This window comes from Grus americana, chromosome 8 (genome assembly GCF_028858705.1).
Source record: "Grus americana isolate bGruAme1 chromosome 8, bGruAme1.mat, whole genome shotgun sequence".
Classification (NCBI taxonomy): domain Eukaryota; kingdom Metazoa; phylum Chordata; class Aves; order Gruiformes; family Gruidae; genus Grus; species Grus americana.
In genome coordinates, this window is record NC_072859.1 from 12,455,237 (window position 1) to 12,479,450 (window position 24,214).

Genomic DNA, 24,214 nt, shown 5'->3' on the forward strand with positions numbered 1-24,214 from the left:
CTTCTTGTGAGTCTGAGCTGTTCTTATGTGGGAGCTCCCACCCTTGCTTGTATTTACTAAAGGGAAGGCTTTTTCTTAGCTGTCTGTCTGGAATGGTAGACAAAAATAAAAAGTAGGTCCCTGTACGAGTGGAGAAAGGGGCGGGGATCGCTGCTGCTTCCGTTCCCTCGGTGTGCGTGGTATCGGCGCTTCGTTCCCTGGGGGCAGCGTCACGGTGTTGCATCTGCTCCATAGCTGTGTTCTCCGCCTCTCAGCGGTTGTTTTTCAAGCAGCGACGCGGTTAGATGTTGTTTGTTCTCCTGACTGCCGCCTCCTACGCTCGCCGTTGCGCTGGCCGCGCTGCTCTGCAGCTGTGGAGAGCCGCTGCCCCGCGGAGCGGGCGGGGCTGAGGCAGCCGCAGGCCGGGCTCGCGGGCAGCGCGAGGCGGCGTCTAGCCCGCCAGGGCCTCGCGCCGCCTCAGGGCCGGAGCGGAGGCTGAGGGGCCGCGGACAAGCGGCCCCTGCAGGGCGGGAGCGGCTTCCCCTCGGGGCGGCGCCGGGCCCTGGGAGCGAGCGGCGGCCGCGGGAAGGCAGGGAAGAGTGCGGGACCCCTCCCCGGCTACTACGGGCCTGGCGATGCGGGGCGGCTGCGGGCCGGGTAAACGCGCCGAGGCCGTCTGCGACGCTTCAGGTACCGGGGGGTCACGGGCTGGAAGCTGGAGGAGGGGCAGCGGGCGGGCCTGCTGAGGACGGCGTGGGGCCTGCCGCTGGTGCGTGGCCGGGCGGCGACGGGGGTGCCGCTCACTGGAGCCCGGCGGTCCTGGCCCGGCCTACAGTTCTTTGGGCCCTGGCGCGCTCGTCGCGGTGAATCGGTGAGGGGGAGCGGTAGGAGCGAGGAGGGGGCGGGAAGGCTGCGTGTCTTCTCACTCCGCGGCCGAGATAAGGCGAAAGCGAAGAGGAGAGGGAGAAGTATACGGGGGGGTGTGTCTGCAACGTACGGCCTGTAGTGCCATCGGCCGGGGGGAGGCGCGGCTGGCGGCCTCGGGCCTGCAGGAGCGTTACCGAGGTGACAACGGTGTGGCTGCCTCCCGGGCAGGGCAGGAATTGCCCCGCGGCCTTTGCAAAGCTTGCCAGGTGAATTTCTGTAGCGATAATGGTGCTGGACCCTTTTCTCGAAGCCTGAGGGAGTTCTGCACTGTTTTATCGTATTTAGCAATGCTGAACTCTGCTCTACACCTGCTGATAACTATAGCTATTGATCTAGTCATATAATACCGTTTAATTGTTGCATATTCTTGACAGTATTTTCTTTAGGGAAAAAATTATGTAAGTGAAGTTTAACCTGCTTAATGGAGAACTGAGTTTTTAAAGAACGCTAAAGAGATTGTTTCATTTTTTTTCATACAGCATATTATGTCGTGAACTAAGTATCTGAATTTCTTGTTATATTTAGTGATACAGGATGCTGTTTCCTTTGGTATTGTGTGCAGTTGTGCTAATAGGGAGTAGTAAAGTTCAAGATGATGACTGGATTGACCCCACGGATATGCTCAATTACGATGCAGCATCAGGAACAATGAGAAGACCTTACAAGGTAGAAAAAGAAAGGGTACATGAATGTGTGTCTCTCCCAAACAGCCCTTCAGCCACATGCTGTTGAAAGATTACCCTTAAATCGTGAAATTAGAAAATAATAGAATTATGGTCTTTTTAAGGTCTTATAAGATTACATCTCAATCTATATGCAGAAAAGCGTTGTGTGTCCATTGTTAAAATTGCAAGAAAAAATATTGATCCGTATTATTGTAAATAATTAGCTCGGCGCCTTTTACTGAGAAGTTTCTGTTGCATGCCGATCGAGTCACAGGAACCATGCTTTTTGTCTTTTTATGGGTGGTGGTTGACTGATTTATGCAGGTTGTGGCTCCACAAGTTATTTCTCTGAGAAGTACTGAGTTCAGCAGGTCTTGCTAGTTTCTCCAGTATAGTGTTAAATATCTTGAAAATTAAGTTCCTAGCTGATAAAAGTTGGGGGAGTTAATGATTATATTTTACTTGAATTATCCAGTTCCCCAGTAACCTGGGAATAAACTCCATTTATTGTGTGAGAGTATTATGAAAATCAATGGTGTTTTGTAATGCTGGAAGGAGAATCAGCATAGGGGTTGAGTGCTGTACTGTTAATAATTCATGAACATTGAAGAGAAGATGAAATATGAAAAGCTAGTTTTAACAAGGTGAATCATCTTGGTTGTCTTCTATGAGGGATGGACTCTATGTATATCATGAGATGCATATTGTTTATCCTGTATGTAGGTGCACATGTGGCACTGTAAACTGTGGTTGGTTGTATGGGCACCCTTGATTTTGTCATTAATTCGGCTTTCAAGATTGGTTTTGCAGTCTTGGAGAACACCATTTTAATGCCTCAGAACATAATTTTCTGAAGCTTAAAAAATGCAAACTGCATTACTTTTCTCCACAGAGTTCCTCCTCAGCCTCCACCTGCCTCAAGTCCACCTGATAGTCATTAGCATCCCTAACATTCAGCTGCAAACTTTGGAGTTTTTAAACTTGGTGCCCAACTGCTTCAGCTTATATAAAAAAATATGATGAGTTTTACTATTGTCTGCTACAAAAATAGAACTGCATCTTAAAGCAGAAATGTGTCTGCTTTGGGTTAATGCATCTTTTCAGGATTTCTTTTCTGCTCTGCAGTGAGAGGTTTTAGGTAGGCAGGTGTGTGGGCCAGCCAAGTCCTCAAAACTTCATATCAGCGTGAGTTCACCAATCTGTGTGATGTTGGACTTCCTTTTTGGAGACTTTCCTCAATGTGCGTACCTGATTGCGTAGAAGAAGCACTGCTAAAACTAAGTCTGAGCAATTAACAGAAAAAATGGGATGTTGTTTCAGACCCAAGAGGGAACATGAAACGAGAGGCATGCAACCCATGGGGTTTTGTGTTTACTTTCAGTCTGGCTGGTTGCGTGGCCATCTGGGCTGGGAATTTGTCTGGCTGAAAACTGCCCCTTTGCTTGCTGAGTTGGTTTTTAGCCAGTCCAGTTACCTAATCTGATGAAACTGAATGGCTCACCAACACGCAGAGGAGGGGAAAGGGCAGGTGGGGGATGAAAGGGCAAGACCTCACCTTTTGAAGGCAGCATGCATTTAGATAAACTTAAAGCAATCGTCAGGTTGGAGCCTAAAATATTAGCAGAGGTGCAACTGGAGTATCCTTGGGAGAGTATTAGCAGCAAAGGCCAACACTCAGTTTTTAGCTCCTTTAGTCCTTTTAAAGTGATCTGACTATGGAAGTGTAACATGGTGTATTGATCAAATTCTTTGGTTCTAAAAATATGTATTTCTCGTATGTAATTTTAGGCAAACTATCATGACTCTGAGGATAAGACTGTGGATACAGTCAATGCTGCAATCTTATCGAGTTGTTCCAGGGAAGTAGATTCCTTGCAACAGAAGGTTTGTTACGGAACTTCAGAGTATTTTCCAGCCTTTTATAGTTTGTGCTTTCTGATGATGCTTTTCTGGATAGTACAGAACAGGTGAATTGCTGGCATCATTTGTGACAGACTGTGCATTATGTAGGGGGCACCTGTTTATTCAGAGGAGAGACTGGAAGCGATTTGAACTCAATTCAGAATTGATTCTCTCGCTACCAAGGTCTGTTTCCTAAAACATTTTATAGCATAACAGAAGTTGATAGGAGCTACGTGCTTCTGTCCAGTGTCAACACTTTAGACGTGAGGTATTGATGTTACACCATGCTGCCAAAAGCTAAGAAACCTGCCTTTCATTTTCAAGTTGTTTGGTTCTGTTGGATTTTAAGGGGCGGATTGTGAGCGTAGAGAACACCTTTGTGGCTGACTGTAACGTGCAGTGCTGCAGCTCTCAGAAGCTGCTGTAAAACCCCCACGCTGCTGCTTGCTCAGAGATCAGGAGGATGCGGTGATGCTTGTGTAGCTGCCAGGGCTCTCACTTCCCTCAGCCATTTGGAGACCCAATGGGATATGTCATTTTAATGTTGCTTTAGTTACTCAGTATTTTTTACAGTTCTCTTTTTTTTTTTTTTTTTCTGTTGTAAACTTAAAATTTAAGGAGAGCCAGATCTTTAGTTTCTTCTCGTCTTACTGAGGTTACTATTCAAACTGTATTATTAGCAGATCTGAAATCTCCAGTACCGGCCCATGAAAGTAGTATCTTTCGCAACTGCATGCACTTTTTATCTGGTGTACTAATCACGGGTTTACTGCTAAACTAATGAAAGGTGCCCCTGTTAATCCAGAGTTTAATGTGTTGGTAGGGCTTGCTTTCTCCTGTGAACAAGCTGGTTTGAGCCTGAAGTGAATAAAAGTGTCTTTACATTGCAGATTGCAGAATGTGAGAAGAGGAATGCCAAATCACATGAAAGCCGTAGCTTTTATATTTTTAAGCGATACTTGAATAAGATTTTAAATGAAGCTAGAAAACTTGGCCTTGTAAGTATTAAAAAATTCATTAAAAATTAATTAAAATTCATATTACTACTTTATGTGTTTTTTATAGTTACCCAGTATTGATTAATTATCCTGGCTTACTTAAATTAAAATGAGGAGAACTGAATTGCAAAGGAAAAAATGATGGAAGTATGTGCATCCAGTATTGCTGTTAGTTAGCAGTGTTTGCACAGGAGCAACAGTTGCCACTTCATCTGTAAAGCATCCCAAGGAAAACTGTGTGAATTCAGAGTATGTATCTAAATACCTGTTGTTGGGATGCAGCTATAGTAATACCCTGGTCAGTTCATGTTAGTGGTTGTTAAACTTGAAAGAGCTGGATTTTGGTTTTTTGTTTGTTTGTTGTAGACCTTTCAGGCCTTTGTTTTAGACTCTACCACATTAACCATCTAGGAATAGTAGCTTACTAGAGTTTGCATATAAGAATCACCTTATTACTTTCTTTGTTTTATTATCTTGGGAGATAGGGGTTTTTTTCTATTCAGAGGTAGAGTAGTAAATTTTTAGTAATAAGCAAAATAAATATTTAACAACATTATACTTAGCAATGTAAAATTTCTTATTTCAGTATTCAGTAGCTTCTATCTGTATTACCCAGCCATGATCAGAGCACATACAGCGCATTAGTAATTAATGCCTGTTAAGGAGAAGTAGTTCTAAAATTTTAATTTATTTTTTAGGTTTTTGCTGTAGAATTGAAAGAGTACAAACCAGTTCAATTCGTGTTTTATATTGTTTAGAAGAATTAACAAAGAGGTTATAGAATCATAGTGTGCAACCTGTCCCATGTTCATCCTGCAGTCTGCTTCAAAAAGGTGCTGGTACATAATGAGGGTGTATAATCAGTTTTTGCATAGGGATACCATTTTACATATGTACTTCTGTTTCCAAATAAGCAGCTTTTAATCATTGTTCTGCTTTGCTTTTAATTCAGCCTGAGGAAGATGTGGGTCATGTCCATTACGATGCTGAGATCATCCTTACAAAACAGACGTATTTGGAGATCCTCAGGTTTCTCAATGAGGAAACTTGGCAGTCAGGCGCTGTGGATGATGCACTTAGTGATATTCTGATCAATTTTAAGCACCATGATTATAATGCTTGGCATTGGAGATTTGAAGACACTTTTGGAATTGATCTATATAATATGTTTCTGGTAAGAGGAGAAGAAAGGTTTTTTGTTGTTTCTAATTGCTGTCTCCTCGAGTTTCTTTGTGCGAAGCTAGACAATGACTATTACCATCTTAGCTCCACGCATAAAGCAGTTCTTTCCATTGTACTTAGACTGAGTCACTCTTTTTGTTTCATGGTTGCTGAAGGTAGAGGCGATGTATTCGCTTGAAGTAAGAATTCTAATTTTTTTATTCCTGTGGTCATTTTTTCTTATTGTAGCTTTGGGTTTTTTTCTGGTATGCTTTCTTTTTCTCTTCCTGTCTTCTATATGTGTGTTGCCTGACTCATTAGACTCTAGTACTTTCTGACCACTTAAACTGACAACTCATCCATTATAAATTTTCCAGATTTGTCTCTTGGTCAAGTAGATGCCAAAGCTGTTGGCTTGTGCGGGTGAGACAAGTATATATTTGAGGTCTTAAATTTTATAGGTTAGAGGGTTTTGTGAATTTTGTGCAAAACAATTGTATAGTGTTGGAGAGGAGAGCATGTGAAAACACCATATTCTCAAAAATGGAATTACAAAGTGATAAGCTGAGGATCTATAATAAGCTGAAGCTCTCTGAATAAATCTTTACGATTCAGAATATGCTAACATTTTATGGTAACGTGATCTTGAAAGTAACCTGTCTAGTTTTGAGGGAGTCTGTGGAAGCCAAATGAAAAAAGCAAGCTGTTAGTAGTGCAGCCTCACTGTTAGGGGTCTTCGGATGGAAAGAGACTATAAAGTGCTTCTCTGAAGTCTTGCTGCTGTTACCCCGACTGTACCTTTGTCTCTTAACCAAACTGCAGGAGTTGGCAGCAGCGGTTCTGTGGTTCATACCAGGCACATACTGCTAAAGCACTGAATTACATCAATTTTGTAATCTTAAAGTGTGGTAGGTAACGTGATAAATACAGTAAAGAAGTAACTGAATATCAAAAGAAAGAAAAGAGCAACTACAGCATAAGGCTGTGATGGGAATGACTACTAGTATACCACGAAACTTTTCTGCCTTGTACTGCTGCAGGTAAGCTGTGAAAGCAAGGAAGAATTCTCTCAACTGTGCTGTGTAAATGACGCTGGTAAAAACAAAAGTTGGAAGTTCCTTTATATGTACTGGCAGTAAGCTTGGAAAATTCCAAATCTGGATTCTAATTTTTTCCTGTTTTCTTTTTCAGATACTCTTGTGCTTAGTGTGCATTGTAATTGTAATAGCTACAGAGCTCTGGACACATATTCATTGGTTTGTTCAGCTAAAACGCGTTTTATTAATCAGTTTTCTCATCAGTTTTGCATGGAATTGGCTTTACTTGTATAAGGTAAGTTGTTCTGAAATCTTAATGGCCTTTAGGCTTCAAATTTTACAGTTATGAGGGAGTTAAGGTTATTCACTTCCTTTAGTTAGTTTAGATAAAAAAATAACTAGACTGTAAAATAAATAAAAGGATGAATGTTTTATTTTGCATGTTGACAGGTGTATTAGGCTTAAAGAACAACAAAAGAAACCCTGCCAAATTTTATCCTGCCACAGAGGTGCACAAAATTCATAAAGCAGTAGACCTGTGATTTCACTGCATGGGCAAGGGAGGCATGAACTCTGTCTAAAGCAGCTTGGTAGAAAAGTCTTATGAAACTGTATTGTGGGTTTTTTTTTTTCTTTCTAAAGATTCCCTGGCTGAAACTGTATTTAACGTGTGATAGACCAGAGAGAAATGCTTCATTAATGGTGATAAAGTAGCTGACTGTACAACAGTATTGGTTTTAGTGAGGAGGAATTTATGCTGCTAGGTGGTAGCCCAACCACAAAATCTTAGTCCTCACATCTTGTCATTGGAATTTAACTGCAGCTTGTCAGACCGAGGAATAGTGGGGTGCCAGACAGGAGGACAGCTCTTGAATGTCAGTGGCCTGCCGTGCACGTGACTTGGAGTGAGTCAGTGAGAAATGTCAGAGCTTTTCAATGGATGATTTGACTTAACCTTTTCAATTTGCAAACTGTAGAGCAAAATTATAATGAATACAGGTATTTGTTAATGGAAATTATTTAAAAAATAAAAGAAGATGTCCTGATGTTTTAATTAGTAATTGCGTGGCAGCTGTCTCTCGTTTTAATCCAGAAACATTTTAAGGTAACAAGATGTCAGATTACTTTTGCCCTGAAGTTATATCTTTGCATATTGAAGTTTGCTCTTTGGTAATTCAGACTCCTTTTGGAGAATAACTCGGTGGTATCGTCAGCTCAGATGCATTGTCAGCTCAGATGCAGCACCGCATGGACGCGGGTGTTCTGTGCCCGGCACCTCCATGGCTTGTTTCACAAGTAATTCCTATTCTCTTGCAGCTGGCCTTTGCACAGCATCAAGCAGAAATTGCAAAAATGGGGCAGTTTGATAACATCTGTGCTGAGAAGTTGGACTGGGGAGAAAGTCTTATAGGTAAATACTTGTTTCATTATTTTGCAATAGTATTTAAGATCACAAAATACTCTAATCTCTTCATGGGTAGTATGTTGAATCTTCTCTGGCAATACACGATTACACGGTGTTAGCATTTTTCCATTGCACCAGACTTTCTTTTTTGGCCTTTGAAGGAGAGCAGATCACAAAACTGGGCTTAGAGGATGTCATGGTGTAACTTCTTTTCCTTACAACTTACTCATGAGTGTTTTCCAAGCTCCTCTCCCCCAGTACTCTTCCACCCATTACTGAAGATTGGAGGGCAGAATGCCAGAAAAAGCGTACGGTGGACTTTAGAAATTTGATCTGTAACTACCTGCTCTCTCTTGTGGTGTTGTTTTACTGAGAAGGCTAGATTTTCTTATTAGCCATTATTTATCATTCAGTGCTATAGATGAAGGTAGATTAATGGTGGCAGCTCTTCATGAGTGCTTGTTTCGGTCTTCCCTGTAGAATTTCTTGACTGTTTATGTTCTCACTGCACTAAAATCAAACTACAGAAACACTGATGTTGTAAATTACTTGTTTATAACTTAAAGTTCCCTTAAGGAGTAAGCCTTTCTGCTTTTAATTAAAGTAGTCTCTTGAAATCTAGCAAGAAAAATGCACTTTTTTAATCTACTTGCAGCCTGGCAGATGAGTAATAGCACTCAGAATTACTTCTGTTTCAGTAGCTGTGGACAAAATACGTTAAATAAATAATAGTTCCCACAGGTGAGATGTTTTTTTCTTCTGAGGCTTCTAGGGACTAATTTCAGCTAATGAAGAGAACTTCCTTGACTAAACATGGGAAGACCTCAGTTTCTTCTCTTTCTTTCCAGCCTTCCTTCTCCTTCCTACATCCCCATGACTGCATGAACTACACTACTGATCTCAGATTTTTAAAAATAAATCTGAGCTTTGAATCACATTTAGAAGAGTTCTCTTCCATCTGTAATTGAAATGCTACTGTCTGTATTACTACTGTGTCATAAAATATATTTTTCAAAAGTAGTAAAAATATGTCTCTGCTTTGACTACAGAGTGGCTGAGAAGTAAATGGACGTTTCAGGACGATCCCTGTCAGAAGTACTATGAAACTCTACTAGTAAATCCTGTTCTGCTGGTTCCACCAACAAAGGTATACGCCAAGCCTAGAGAGACCGTGCGTGTTTATGTTTGCAATCAGTGACAATGCTATTTGTTCGTTTGTATTTTTCTAGGCATTGGCAATTACTTTCACCAACTTTGTAACTGAGCCTTTGAAGCACGTGGGACAAGGTATTGGTGAATTCATCAAGGCCCTTATGAAGGAGATACCGTTCATTCTGCAGGTTCCGGTGCTAATTATGATGGCCCTGGCTGTCCTGGTTTGTATACATTTATCTTGCATTTAAAAGCTCAGTTTTATTTTTTATATATTAAACTTTATTTAAATAAGTATTATTGTCTATTACTTATACTACTGAACAGCTTTCTACAAGGGAATTTTTTCTTGATAAAATCTTTAGAATAGTTAAGTTTGTATTTAAACCACATCTCTCCCCCACTGCCCAAGTGGGATAAAATGGTAGGAAACTGCTTAAAATCCGAGACTTTATGAGAGTTTACTGCAGCTTAGTTCCCGTTTCTTCTTTGTGTCATTACACAATGATGCATACAATTGACATTTTGTACACAAAAGCATTGAGTTATAGAGCCTTCACCATCTTTATAGTAGCACCAAAGGTGAATGACAGCTGGGCAGTTCCTGCAGTGGGGGTCAGACTGCAGAGAGCTTGAATTTTATTGTAGCCATTCTGATCACCGCAGCTTTTTTTCCAGTGTTTCTCAGATATGTGACTTTTGAATTCTCTGTAAAAACCACAGGATGCCAATATTTGGTGTTTTGTTCTTTTTTTTTTTATTTTCCCTCCCCCCCCCCCCCCCAGGCTTTCTGCTATGGGGCAGGATCATCGGTGTCTGTGTTAAGATACCTAACATCTTTTCAGAAGAAAAGTCTTCCTCCACCTCACAGTCAGCCGGAGAAAATAGACATTGGGCAATATGACGGGAGTAAATCAGATGGCTATTATTCGCAGAAGCTTCCTTACGTTTATAGAGGACCTTACGACAGAGGAGATGCTCCTATGAGACCAGGAGATGGCAGCAGAAGTCCTGACGCTGTGCACAGCAGCGAGCCAGACACGCAAGTAGAAGAGTCTCACAAACCAGAACCTGGTGTATGTTAGTCCTGGTGCTCTTTGAGCTGGGATTAAATTTAATAGATTTCAGTGTCGTCTGTTAGAACATATTTAAACAACAAGCTTAACCCAAATGTTGGGGACAGAGGAGTTAAGGAAGTCCCTGTTCTCCTACAGAACAGTTCGGTAGAGGTATCTTGGGTGTGTTTTGTTCTGGAAAAGTACTGTGCAATGGCTAACTGTGGCAGGAATCTACCAAATTAAAACTCTACTATGAAGACTTAAATAATTCTGTTTTGAGAGATCAGTATTTAAGTCAGCCGGGGCACTAATGATTACCCACAGAGGAAAGGTGGGGGGAAAAAAAAAGCAGTGCTGACTTTTCTGTAAACTATAGAAAATTAAAACCAGACTTACACTCTAGATTGTTGTTCTTTACATGTACTATCTCCCCAGGAAAAAAAGACACCAGTCATGCTTTGGGGGAGTTCTGCCACTTCAGCCGAGGTGCACCTGAAGCAACAGATGCTATCACTTTGGAGTGCTTGATTAATAGCTTATTATTAATTTTTACAGAATAGATTGTACACTGAGTCTGAAGTCTGTAGACTAGAAACTATCACAGCTGAAAACCTTACTGAAGAACATGCACTTAAGCAGCAGAAACAGGAGACGGACAAAGCAGAGCGAGAGACTGGAGAAAACTGTGACCCCAGTAAAAACCTAGAAGGGAAAAGTTCTGTGGTGGAACTGTGTGAAGAGAAGACAGAGAGCAACTCACGTGGCTCACAGGAAGGAGACTAAGGAAGCCCCAAACTGCTGTAAGTTTTGGCTAATCTCTAGTTGTCACATACTTGCTAGTTCTGCTCTAGTTCTCAAACGCAGAAAAGCGAGCATCAATAAGCTGATGGGAACCTAGCTTTGTTCAGAGCATTAGTATGCACAGCTGTAAGGCAGGTAGGTTGACAAACTGAGAGACTGTGTATATGTATTACTTCTGGAATTTAAAATAAATGTGGTGTTAAGATAATATAACTTTAAAAGTGGACAAGAAAACAGGCTTGTGGATGTTGCTGCTTGTTTGAAATCAAGTTTATGTAATAAGTTTTGAGTAAAACTAGATCCTCGGTGGTGGGACAGCATGGATACTGTGTCATCTAGCAAACATAAGCCTAACTGGGTAACTGTCAAACAGCCTGAAGAAAGTCACTGATAGTTATGTAATTCACATAAGACTAGTCGCAGCTCAGATAGACGTCTCAGGACTATCTTTTGGTTTATAGTCTTTAAAATCAGTTTTAAGTAGAATTGCTGCTTGTCAACTCAGGACAGCTTGATGATTCTCTTCTAGTTTAATAATTTGCAGAGGAGTGAGAATCTGATGGTTTTTTAGGGCAATTCAAAGCTGAATGGTGGGATAGGATGTACTAAGTAAAAGACTGAAGTGCAGCATGATAAACTGATGGTAATACATGGGTTTGGGAAGAATATTCTGGCATTTCTGTTTAAAAGCAAAAGGAGGACAGTTGTAGTTTCAGTAGGAATCAATTTCAGTGCTAAAAACGCTGCAAGAGAATGTTTGTAAAATTTTCAGTAACTGTAAAATAGTTTGAATTATAGCTATTCTTACAATGCCATTTTACTCAGAAGCTAAAATTAACTGGAGATTCTTCTCTAGGTGTATAATACTTCAATAAAAAATTGACATCACTTCATTTATAAGTACCTGAAGTGAACAGTTTGCAACTTTTGGTGTTAAAATCAGTGGCTTCTAACTCAAAATACATACATTTAACATACAGCCCTAAGTAGTTGAGGTCAAGTAATAAGCACAGCGTACATACGTTCACTGTTTGTAATGTTTTAAATTCACTTCCTGCAGGAATTACCTTGTGTCCATGGAAGCCTAGTATTGGTGGTGGAGGTGTACCACACAATCTATACAACAGCACTGGCAGGTGTTACTTAAAAACAAGTATTTCTTAAAAAATTCTTCTGATTGTAAAACTGCACTGAGTAATACAGGAAACAACTAAATATTAGCAAAAACCCCAGCATGTTTTGTAAAGACTATTTTTGTATTAAACAGAACAGAATTAAAACTAGGGTTTGATTTTATTTTTTTTTAAATAAAAAAACAGAAACACAGTTTGGAGGAAACAAAGACAGACTAAGTACTGAAGCCATTTCTCAATTATTTTTTTATTTTTAAAAAAAGTATAAAAGAAAACAGGACCTTTTTCCAGGGAGGTACAAATCGGAAAAAAATAATAATCAAGTTTTCTTTAAAAAGAACATACAAATGTAGGTCTTACACTAGATGGAGACAGTGGTAGAACCCACGGTTCAGCAATGAGAATACCTTGACGGAAAAAAAATTTGTATTAACGTTCATAGACAGCTAGAAGGGAGATAGAGTAATCAGTGTCTCAGGCACTGCTAAAAGCAAGTGCCAACTCTGAAAAGCAGCAGCAACTCTTAACTACCGGTCATGAGTGGGATGCTGCTGTTCTTTGTACAAAAATTAGTAGAAAGGGGACAAAACTACTAATTCCAGCCTTATGTAAAAAGGCAGGTATGTTTTTCCAGCAAACAAAACTGATACCTAAGATGCTACTATACGGTACGCGCCTGCTTGTTTCTTCAGCTAGAATTTGGTCCCTTGATAGCTGGGGGTAAATGCACTCTTTGTTCATCCATTCTCTTAGCTTGTGATCGTAAAATCAGGCTGAAAAAATCCTCATCCGGTACAGTTGGTCCTTTTGCAGATGATGGAGGAGCACATCTTTGATCATCCAGTCTGGAACCCTAGAGACAGGCCAAGCAATAAAGCTGCATGTTCACAGGAATATATATAATAAAAAACTGAACAAAATAAATGAAAAAGCACTAAAAGCTTTTGGTTTCAGATTTAAAGATTTAATCCTATTACAGGGATTTAATTTGTATTGTTTCAAATGAAACTTTTCAAATTAAGTAAGTTAAGAGTGCAGGTGTAGGTTCTCTCCAAACCACTTTTTCAGCATTTGTTACTTTAAATGGTTAACGTGGTATAAATACCAAAATTACACTTTACTAAAACACTGGATAATTTGGAGGGGAAAAACAAACCAAAACAAGAAAGGGAAACTGAAGAAGAAAAAAAACCCACAGAAAACAACCAACCAAAAAACACCTTGGGGAAAAAAAATCCTATTTTTTTGTTCCCTATGTTCTTCCTTATCTATCAACTCAGTTTGTATCTTAAAACACATGATAAAGAAGGTGGCTTACTTGATAAAAACTGAATAGCAGGATGCACGAATCAAGTCCCCAAAGACTCAGAATCTGAAGAATTTTTGGAAAAAGCTTACCTGGCATTTTATCAATATATCAAAGAAGTCGTCGTCTAGTTCTCTGTTGTTACTTGCCATGAGGTGACCCAGGACTGACTGACTGTTGTGCTGATTAAGACGAAGCCCAGGTAGATTACTGAAGCTGGCGCGTTGGTCATCCAGCCGGCGGCTCTGTGAGCTGGCAAGTAGGTCTAGAAATTCATCTGTGTGAGGTGAGACTACAGAAGTAGAAAAGGCTGGGGAGGAGGAAGAAAATGAGTTAGCGTAGGAATCAGTTCCTTTCCATAGCAAGTCTTGCATGCAAACACATTTTTAAGTAGTAAGTCAGATATGGATTTTGCTTTTTTAAAATTACATTTTCTCATTGTTTTAGGTGGAGTAGAGGATGTTGCCACTGAAGCAGCTGAGAATCTGTTCTTCTCCTGGAAGTAGCATCTCTGATCATCCATCCTGTTGCTCTGGAACCGACTCAGCAGATCAAAGAACCCTTCATCTGCCATTGTCTCTCGACTGTTTTTCTGAAGAGGAGAGAAGAGTTAGGGGTATTTTGAACTGAAGAGTACCTAAAACTAGGACAACTGTACCACAGTTTCAATCCAGTAATATGTTTGATATTTGCATAGCTGAAATCTATTAATTTTTTTTAGTCATCCATTTCTATAGACAGATTTGTCCTAAGAGGAAATGCTAACAATATTGCAAGCATTTTTGGAAGGTAAAATACATTAGAACCGTTTCATTCTCCAAACCGGAAAGAAACACTCCTCTGAGCAGTACAGCTGGAGTTATTCCTCCTGAACCCTGAATCCACCAAAACCCCAAATGACCATGAAGGAAAAACCCAAGAACAGCAATGAACAGTTTCCATTATCAAAAGCGCTCATCTCTCAGCTACAGCAAGTGACTTGGTTCTTTTATTTTTACCTGACTTCTGTCGAGACTGCAGGAACTGAACAAGTATGCTCAAAATATCTCCCACTGTCTGAATCAGAAAAACTAGATCTTGTTAAGTTTGGAGAAGCAGGGTCTAGAAAAGACTACAAATAAAATATATGTGCAAGCTGAGCTGGAACTTTAGAAAATCTACCAGGAAAAAATATTCCAATAGTAGGAAAAGCTTAAAGCTGGCACCACCCATGAGACAGCTGCAAAACAGCAGATTCTGCGTCATTTTACAGAGCCACCATGTTTAAATCAGGTCAACAAAACTGCAATGGACAGCTGCAGCAGTGTGTTCTCTGTAATTGTGATCAGACAAAGATTAGTAAAGGCTATGATCTCCACAGCTCGCCAAACCTACCCTCTGGGAGTTAGGAAGTCGATGATCAATAGAATTACTGGCATCCTGCAAAACTTTGGAAGTGGTGCCGTTTTTGTACTTTTTGCCTTTTAGTCGATTTACAAAATGCAGTTTTGTTGAAGGTTTGGCAACCAGTGGTTTCTGTTTAGCAAGTATCTCACTGTTCCAGTTCTGAACCTAAGAAAACAAGAGTCATGAAATTAAGCCTTCTGATTTTAATTACCTATACTGTTACTTCTTATTTGCTGCTGCTTTTCCTCCCCAAAATGAAGCAGCTTTACATTATTTAGTTTATCCAGGCATGAGGATGTGAAAACTTAGGGTTTGGTTCTATTACTTGACATGTGATTATGGAGCTGTTGTTACCCGAAGCAGGTTAGTACTGTTACTGATCAGTCTTATAACTGAACTGGCGGGTGACACCTCCTGATTAAAATGCAGTCAAACAGTATAGTTAATCAAACACGCTGAAGTTTTCCTTGCTGACTGCAGTGCAGGAAATGTAAGTAATGTGACTGCTAAAATGCATTTCCACCTGACATGCTTACAATTGGAAAGAAAAAATTTTTAAAAGTCCATAGTTTACAAAGTGTTGGAGAAAAGAAACCCTAATACAAACCCAGATACTCAGCCGCCAGCCTGAAGTCCTTTATAGAAACAAAATTCCCAGTAAAGATTGAAAGGGAAGAGGGAGAAGAATTCCAGCACAAGAGCAAACAGGAATAACCATCTCATTTCACTGGAGAACAGAATAGATAGCTTTATCAACCTGACAGATTTTTCCCTAAATACTCTTCCATACTAAACAGAATTAGCCACAAAATCAACAGCTTTATCTACAACTGACAAACACAATAACTGAATAAAACCCCTTTTTTCCTTGATTCAACATCAGAAATTGTGACCGTAATCACAAATCAGCAGACAGATCCTAACTCTGAGAAGATGGCATCTGTACCATCAAACCACAATGCTAGCATCGTACATGGTTCTGTATAGCAAAGACATTTATGGGGTGAATTTTCAGAATCTACCTAAATGAGTATGTTGAGAAGAGCCCTTTATAAGAGCTAAGCTGCAATACTAGGTTAATACTTCATTACAAAAATCCCCATTAAACATTTTAGTATATTTAGGGCACAGGCTGTGTTTTTACAAGGTGTCACAGATAATAGATTCAGCAAGTAAGAAAATACAGCAGATACTGGCCAAAAGCATAGAGGTTCCCTGCAGAGAAATCACCCTGGACTAAACACAGGATCTTTTTAAATGAATACACAAAGAGGCTCTTAAGCATCGGTGCCGACCAGCTGTCGAGACGTAAGCTTTGAGATATTTAATTTCCTATTTGACAAACATGGTGGCAGGCTTTGCATCACTTGAAGAGATGCAAATTTGATATCCCGGGGCGGGGGGGGGAATAGTAATTTCAGTCTGTCACTGGAGTCATGTATGTAGAACTGCCAGCCTGGCATTTAAAGGCAGACAGAATTTGAAGGAAATCTCTTGAACATTGGCACAAGGATTTTAATCAGGAACTCCCAGCTCCAAGAGATTTCTCTGAGCTTGGGGGGAAGGTTCTTTACCTCTCTGGGACTCAGTTTCAGCATTTCTGAAATAGCATCCTCACTCAGGATGGATGTTCAAACTCCTAATGGCTTGCAAATTGGCTGAAATGCCAAAGTGAAAAACACAACCTGTATTTTAAGTGCCTATAAAATGACTGTAACCAAAGAAAAAAATTACTCAGAACAGCTGAGCTAAAGCTTAGGAATTTTACTCTCACTTTCATGCTGCACTCTCAAACCACTTTTAAAGAGGAGATGAAAGGAATTCATCCTTTGACGCACAGTACAGGACCCCATTCTTTCTTATTTGTGAGGGGAATAAAGCAAGCTTTCCACAAGCCAGTACAACCATTTATGTATGTAAGATGCTGTTACCTACATGACAAAATCATTAGTTGTTAGAATTGTTAGACCTGCTTTTACCAAACTCTTAAAATCAACTAAATTAAACAGGGATGCAAATGACACATCAACAGTCTGCTGAGTTCTTTCAAAGTTGTTAAGTATAAATTAAACCCTTAGAAACGTTTCATTGCAATCTCACCAGCAGAACAGAAAGAAGGAAAGTGCCAACCTTTTCTGGTGTTAGTTTCATAAGTTCCATGTTCTCCATACTGTGACGGCGTCCTGCTCGCGGTCTTGTACCTTCAAGAAACAATCAAGTTCATCATCTTTTAATAATTAAGATTTATGGTGTCACCTTCAAAGCTGTGGCTGTACTCATGTAAGGTCCAAGGTAGAGGAATTCTAACTTCCAAAACAGCACAGGTAAACGTACCAGCAGAGAATAAAGAACCAGTAGTAAAAGCAGCCTTCAAAACCACACCAATGTAAGCTACCCAAGTTGCTTTATGGGATACAAGAGGAGGACCATGGATCTCTGAACAAAGGAACATCAAATGAACTGGGTTCTACTGTAACCCCCAGTGTCACTAAGATGGCAGGAGGAAAAAAGGAAAGACATAATTTGTCAGCAAATAGATAAATTTCCCACATTAAAAATAAAAAAAAAGGAGCAGGGGGGGCACACAATTAGAAACATCATGTGAAGAAACTAAGCAGTAACCTGTGATTCACAATGTAAATCCTCCAGAAAAGGAGGAGCTGAGGGAGGTCCAATACTACAAAAACAACCTTTTTTTTGGGGGGGTGGGGGGAGAAACGACCAACACATGCTCAACCATCTGTAGTCAGAAAACACAAACAGATCCTTTTTGAAGTTCACTGTTAGAAAGTATTGCAGAAATAGGCACGTACCATTCAAACTGTTATCTACCATGTGGCTTTCTGACATCATGGAGTTGTTTGTGCTGTAGCTTAATCCAAGAACCATTTGAAGATCTGAGAGATTAAGTCTAGCGGTGAGTTCTCCACTTCTATCTCCTACCTGCAAGAAATAAAATAAGCAGTTCTATTACTGTAACAAAGCGTAGACATATGTAAATATAGAGCAAACCTTGTCCTCTAGACTTCTGAGAGAAAAAGGCTGAAAAAGTTTTCCTGGTTGAAAACTGAATCATCTTTTTAATGAAGTATGTAGCAACTAAAAGGTACATTAGAAAGCCTAAAATAGCCTCTGCTAGGCTATTAATTTGAGTTCCATGATGACATTACCGGAGGTGGCACAAGAACTAAGGAGCTAGTTGCAGGGAGATACAGCCAAAATAATTTGGAATTGCCTATCTCAGAAATCATTCAAATTCCATGCCATTATTCAAAATCATGTGCATGGACACACCTCCATAAAATCACTGTGGGAGTGAGAGCAAAAACCAGTGGCTAACATAGGCCGAGTGTGAAAATCGTACCTCTCTTGAAATCTCCAAGTGCCTTTCTGCAAAATGCATAGCGTGGTCATGATTTCCCAGAGCAGTGTATGCGTTCCCTAAACTCCAGCATGCTCTTCCTTCACCAATTCTGCAAAAATAAACACGTTTTCAATGACATCTTCACTTGCTGAACACTAGGGGTCAGGTTTTCATAATACTGCCACAAGAAGATTGCTGTGCCAAGACAAATGAAGGCTATCGACGGAAACCATCCAACACCAGCACGTTAAGTGTTGTATTTCAACGAGTGTGATCTGGGTATAACTGTAAATATGAGCAAATCTAATCAAAATTTTAATTTTTAAGCTCACAGCAAACATAAGTCACTTAGTTTTGCAAACATGGAACATTTTATAACCTACTTTGCTTTTCCTCAGATTGCATGCCTTATTATTCATATATTCTGCTTATTGAGTTAGAAGAAGTGTATTTAAAAATTGTAAAAAATTTTAGTTGTACCCAACATTATAAAAAAGGCCTTAGAAATCATGATTGTAAAATAACCATTACTTGCTACTGTATTATTCTCCTCTCCCCATCCCTTCCCATCATCTTAATTTATAGAAAAGTAGGAGATGTATTCTTGTGAAGGTATGCAAAATTATTATATTGAAGTCATGAAAGAGAAAGATCTGCTTTTCCCTAATTTACAGAGAAGATGCTGCCAGAAGAAGATGTAGAGATGGTCATTCATCAATCCCTCTTTCATCTCAGACTCATTAGCTGCAATACTTCCATGAGTATTTTTTTTTCCCATATGGAAATGGGAGCCCAGCATTGTAGGGAAATCACAGTAATTCAGCTGTTGTATACAGAACAATGACAGCAGAGTTAGAGGTAACAGAATTTGGTTTAAGTGTCATAGATAATTAAACAATCACTTAAGGCTTACTTATCATTTAATTCCTGAGCAATCACCAGGTGCTTCAAATGATAATCAATTGCTTTTTCATAGTCTTGAAGCAAAGTGTATGTGTTCCCAAGGCTGTAGCAGGCCTGTGCTTCCACAGCTCTGTCTTTAAGCTGTCGAGCCAGCTGTAATGTCCTCCTGAAAGAAAGGGTTAGTCACCTTAAAAATCACTGCAACAAAAAGTTTTTAAAAGTATACTTGTGCAACTAAAAATCAGTTATACAAATTAAACAAATTAGGACACCAGACTGGCAAATTAGCTGCTAATAAATTACTATCTTGCAAACTCCTACAAGATTTTAGGTGTCCATCTTCCCTCCACTGCAACCTATTTCCATTTACTTTATCAGAGAGCAGGCTGATACCTCGAACAGCATCTTCTAATTTTAATACAGCGTTTCATCAATAATTTATAGCGGTTTTCCCAACCGCATGCACTTCAAACAGTTTAGTGCCAGCATTACAATAAATACTGTATATTCTCCATCAATATGAGCAAGACAGACCTACAACCACCAAGGCAGCCTGTCCCTGCTGGGTAAGAAGAATGTGAGTGCTGAGAGAGGAATCTGCACAGTATTCAGGGTTTTTTTCCCTTTTTAGAAAGAACAGGTAAGCCCTGAAATCCACATTAAGATGCTAATACCTGTATTGTATCTTTCCCAAGCTTGTATTCTCATAGAGTCAGAATGGTTTGGGTTGGAAGGGACCTTAAAGATCATCCAGTTCCAAACCCCCTGCTGCAGGCAGGGACACCCTCCACTAGACCACGTTGCCCAAAGCCTCATCCAACCTGGCCTTAAACACTTCCAGGGATGGGGCCTCCACAACTTCTCTGGGCAACCTGTGCCAGTGCCTCACCACCCTCACAGTATAAAATTTCTTCCTAATACCTAATCTAAACCTCCCCTCCTTCAGCTTAAGGCCCTTACCCCTCGTCCTGTCGCTCCATGCCCTTGTAACCAGTCCCTCTCCAGCTTTCCTGTAGGCCCCTTCAGGTACTGGAAGGCTGCTATAAGGTCTCCCTGGAGCCTTCTCTTCTCCTGGCTGAACAACCCCAACTCTCCCAGCCTGTCCTCATAGCAGAGGTGCTCCAGCCCTCTGATCATCTTTGTGACCTCCTCCAGACTTGCTCCAACAGGTCCACATCTGTCTTGTATTGAGGACCCCAGAGCAGGATGCAGTACTCCAGGTGGGGTCCCACGAGAGCAGAGTAGAGGGGGAGAATCACTTCCCTCAACCTGCTGGTCACACAACTTGCTGGCCAAGTTACAGCAGCAACTGCTTAGTGGTACAGAGATCAAGAAAAAAGTCTTGATTGAAAACAGAGACTAAATATATAAAATCATGTTGACATGCACCACCTAACTCAGCTAGTGAGTACAGGTGAGACAGATACCCATCTCGGGTATATCTCTTGGTGATCTGTACTCAGATCATTCCAGAACTTGCTGAGAGCTAAGGCAGCAATGCTTGGTTCTAGAATCAAGGGGAATAAACACCTACCAACAGAAAGATGTCAGCAGTGCTGAGAAGAATCTATTTAAAGTAACAAAAAAGTTTAAAAAATAAAAAAGATTACTGCTGCCCCTTCCTTAAAAGAACCGGAACAGTTAAGCAACTAGGAGAAAAAGTGTTATTTTTGCTAAACAAATGCAGCTCTTTTCTAAGCATATGTTGAAGAGATGACTGTTCTACAGTGAGCCAAAGTACCAGGCACAAAAGAAGTAAACTATACAAGAGGTATAAATATATAAGTAGTCAACTAACTTGTAGTATTCAGAAGCGGTTTCAAATTCACCCAGGAATATGTAGGCATTTCCAAGATTGCTGTATGCTCTTCTTTCTGCTGATCTATCACCAAATTCTTTTGCAATCAGGAGACGCTTAAAAATGTGAAATAATTGTGTTATTTACTCAATCTTGTTCTTTGTAACATACATTTGCATACAGAAATGCACACTCAGTTTTTCCACTGTGCATCTCTGTCTGTTTTCTAGGCCAACCATGCTTGAAAAGAACAGCTAAACTTGAAGTTGTTCACACAGCTTCACAAGACGTGTACTTAAGATCAGGAGCCACCAGAGATATTTAGCTAGAACAGAATTTCTTAATAGCACATTGTTGTACCTGTTCGTGGGCTAAAACTGCACTCCTGAAGTTGCCCAGAAGATAGTGTGTGTTTCCCAGATTTCCAAAGGCACGTCCTTGTGCTGCTCTATCACCCAGCTCTGTTACTATTGTCAGATTTTCCCTGTTTTGGAGAAAGCAAGAAGGGGAAGAATAGTGACTTTTAAGAGGGCTTTTTTCCTCACAGTCATTTAAGTAATAATTAAAAAAAAAATCTTTCTGTTTATATAAAGGAAAAGGTAAAGATAATCTACTTTGGCCTATTTTAATGGCCTTTATGCAACCACAAATCTTCCACTGAGTAGGAAACATTTCCTGCAAGATACCGAACTTGATTGCGTTCTGACTCAAGCTGGCGTGCTCGCTTCTGGTTAGAGAGCTACATTATATACAAGTGTACAGAGGTCCTATCGTTGTCTCAGTCTGGTTCAGAGAGTAATACTGCATTCTAGCATAAGGGAAGGACTTATCGAGTAGTAAGAGGTACACTAAAAATGAGGGCATAACAAAATAATAGCGCACTCTCCAGTTTAAAAGGGAAAAACATCACAGGTACCACTGTTCTGAATAGATGCGTGCCACAGGTTAGTTCACAACATCACAGATCTCCCAATATTCTAATGAACTAGATGATCATATCTTCTCAACTCCCAACATTTAAAGCTACTACTTACTCATAATAACTTGCAGCTTTTTGTAAAGCATTTTTCACATCATCTGGAAGGTCCCCGGGATCATGAGTCCCAGCACTAGCTACATTTTTCCCTTTAGAGTGATACACATTTCCCAGATTGTACAGTGCTCTTGCTTCTCCGACCTAAACCAAAAGTAAAATAAGGCATTAACATTTTATCCTTCGAAGCCTTGTAGCACAACAACTATTAGTACAATTCACAGATGCGAAAAAGTTTGTTAACTAGGTGTCAACAGACGCTCTGCCCATTCTGAACTTGTTCTTACCGCCCAGTCACATCCCTCCATCAGACAGTTTTGCATACTAATTCCTTTTGAGGTGCAAGATACACAAAATTCTTGAGGCCAATTACCATTAAAAAATAATTAAAAGAAAGGCAGGTTAATATTTATTAATTGGATCTACAGTCTTCCAGGTGCAAGCAACCATCTTAAAACTAAGAGATTCTTACTGTCTAGAAGAAATAATTGAATATTCAGTATTTACTTCCCTCTGAAAGGTGGCCTGCTCATTACTAATACAGCAGGGTTCTGTAATATGTATTAGCAGTTTACTTCCAGATTCCTAAGCAATTCTTACCTTATCATTAAGCTCTCTAGAAATATCCAGATGTCTTTGACAACAAACAATAGCTTCTTCAAAATTCCCAAGTACCTTTAAGGTGTTGCCCAGATTCCCACTAGCTTTCGCTTCTCCCAGTAGATCTCCAATTGTCCTAAAATTGCAGAAATCAGCACCTAGTAAGTAGTGTATAATTTGAAACCAAGCAGATCATCAATGCATGGTAGACAATTAGAAGAAATTTTGAAAGAGATTACAACCATGTACGTGCATACTTATTCAGTTCATTTTATATCTAAAATGCACTCACATAAACATTGTTCAATCTGTGGTTACAGACATTTAATTTTGTTGGTGCTGTTTGTGCAACTGCTAGTGCTCATGGTATTGATCATCTGCTTAACATTCTAAAAAAAAAAAATACCCACCCCACCCCCCAAAAAACAACCCTCACTTCTTTTAGGAAGAGAATAAATAGAAAATTCTTACTGATTATGTCGAAAGACAGCCCCAGCATTAAAAAGAGAGGTTGAACGGTTTCTGCATTTTACTGGACTATCATACTCTTATATTATTCACAAGACATACTGGTCTCCAGAAAGCTCAGAGGTAATACTACATCTCTAGATTCTAAATGAGACTAAGGTAAAAGGCTGCCACGGTACCACTTGGTACCGCTGCGATCTTGGGATGTAACCCAACAAAACAATTTCCAACAAGGTTACAGCACTTGAGCAGGTTAAGGCAGGAGAAAGAATAGATTTGTGCCTAAACTGAGGCTAAGTACATTAGGTGCCTGTTTCTTTTATTGGATCTATACCAAGGCATTAGAAGTCAGATGCATAAATCGCGTATGAACTGCATAGGGGTTTCAGATTTCACAATATTATGAGTTTTGCACAGAGAAACATGAATGAGTAAACAAGAGAGCCAGCTTTAACATTCTGGAGAACCAGAAAGACTTGAGTTTTAGAAACAGGAAAGGGTAAAGAAAGGGTGGATTTAAAGCAGCCACTTAATTACCCACCAACCTGGTGAGGCCTCAGTCAGTACTGGGATTATGGTGCTAGACCAGGTGTTAGCTCCCAGGTTAAAGGGCAATCAAGTTACCTGCCAGACCCCCAGCCCTCTGCCATCACCACATCCGCTCGTTATCTGGTATTAGTAGCAGGGTTTGGTAGGAAAATGAACAGTCAACTGCTCATCTCTACGAGAATGGGATGAAATGGAGAACCTGGTTAAAGACAGATGCAAGATTACCTTGCAAGAGTTAAATCATGGTGATGGTATTCCAAGGCCTTTGCATATTCATGCAAGTAGAAATAGGCATTGCCTAACTGGCTGTAAATAGCACTGAGCGTTTTTAAGTCTTCAGTTCCAACCTGAACAGCTGCTTCAAAGAAAGATACACCAGCTCGGCAATCTCCTGCTTTACACAGGCGCTCACCTTCCAAAGCCAGCTCTAGGCAGGAAGCCTCCATCCTGCACAATTGAAGTAAAAAGAAAAACGGTCACTCTAAATGTAGTACTTTGCCCAGTAACCTGAGGTCTGAAGAGGTTATTTTGGTCTCTGTGTGTTTAGGACAGGCAGTCAGCACCACAGCACAAGCAATGAGCTTGGTAC

At 40.2% G+C, this 24,214-nt stretch overlaps 2 protein-coding genes across 7 annotated transcripts in view; one reads left to right on the forward strand and one right to left on the reverse strand.

Moving 5' to 3' along the window:
• Positions 1–169: 169 nt before the first annotated feature.
• CLCC1 (chloride channel CLIC like 1) lies at positions 170–14,427 on the forward strand. Of its 2 annotated transcripts, none has more exons than XM_054834284.1 (12): positions 170–669; positions 1,432–1,572; positions 3,360–3,455; positions 4,364–4,471; positions 5,424–5,645; positions 6,824–6,964; positions 7,987–8,080; positions 9,124–9,221; positions 9,304–9,450; positions 10,012–10,302; positions 10,840–11,084; positions 13,972–14,427. In XM_054834284.1, the coding sequence occupies exons 2-11, from the start codon at positions 1,441–1,443 to the stop codon at positions 11,065–11,067; spliced, it is 1,557 nt and encodes a 518-aa protein (XP_054690259.1). In that variant the 5' UTR covers positions 170–669; positions 1,432–1,440; the 3' UTR covers positions 11,068–11,084; positions 13,972–14,427. The 2 variants fall into 2 exon arrangements, with proteins under 2 accessions (XP_054690259.1, XP_054690260.1); XM_054834285.1 differs by lacking the exon at positions 170–669 and adding an exon at positions 742–850.
• GPSM2 (G protein signaling modulator 2) overlaps positions 12,442–24,214 on the reverse strand; it is a 38,914-nt gene continuing 27,141 nt past the window's right edge. For 4 of the 5 annotated variants that reach the window (XM_054834275.1, XM_054834277.1, XM_054834274.1 and 1 more), the window contains 13 exons: positions 23,851–24,072; positions 22,609–22,744; positions 22,010–22,152; positions 21,336–21,459; positions 20,976–21,091; positions 19,188–19,343; positions 18,275–18,383; positions 17,724–17,853; positions 17,041–17,111; positions 14,899–15,075; positions 13,954–14,116; positions 13,617–13,834; positions 12,442–13,071 (listed from right to left, as the gene is read on the reverse strand). In XM_054834275.1, the coding sequence (XP_054690250.1) occupies positions 12,907–13,071; positions 13,617–13,834; positions 13,954–14,116; positions 14,899–15,075; positions 17,041–17,111; positions 17,724–17,853; positions 18,275–18,383; positions 19,188–19,343; positions 20,976–21,091; positions 21,336–21,459; positions 22,010–22,152; positions 22,609–22,744; positions 23,851–24,072 (1,930 nt within the window). In that variant the 3' untranslated portion in view covers positions 12,442–12,906. The remainder of the gene's footprint in view (positions 13,072–13,616; positions 13,835–13,953; positions 14,117–14,898; positions 15,076–17,040; positions 17,112–17,723; positions 17,854–18,274; positions 18,384–19,187; positions 19,344–20,975; positions 21,092–21,335; positions 21,460–22,009; positions 22,153–22,608; positions 22,745–23,850; positions 24,073–24,214) is intronic. The other variant, XM_054834279.1, reaches the window with a different exon arrangement.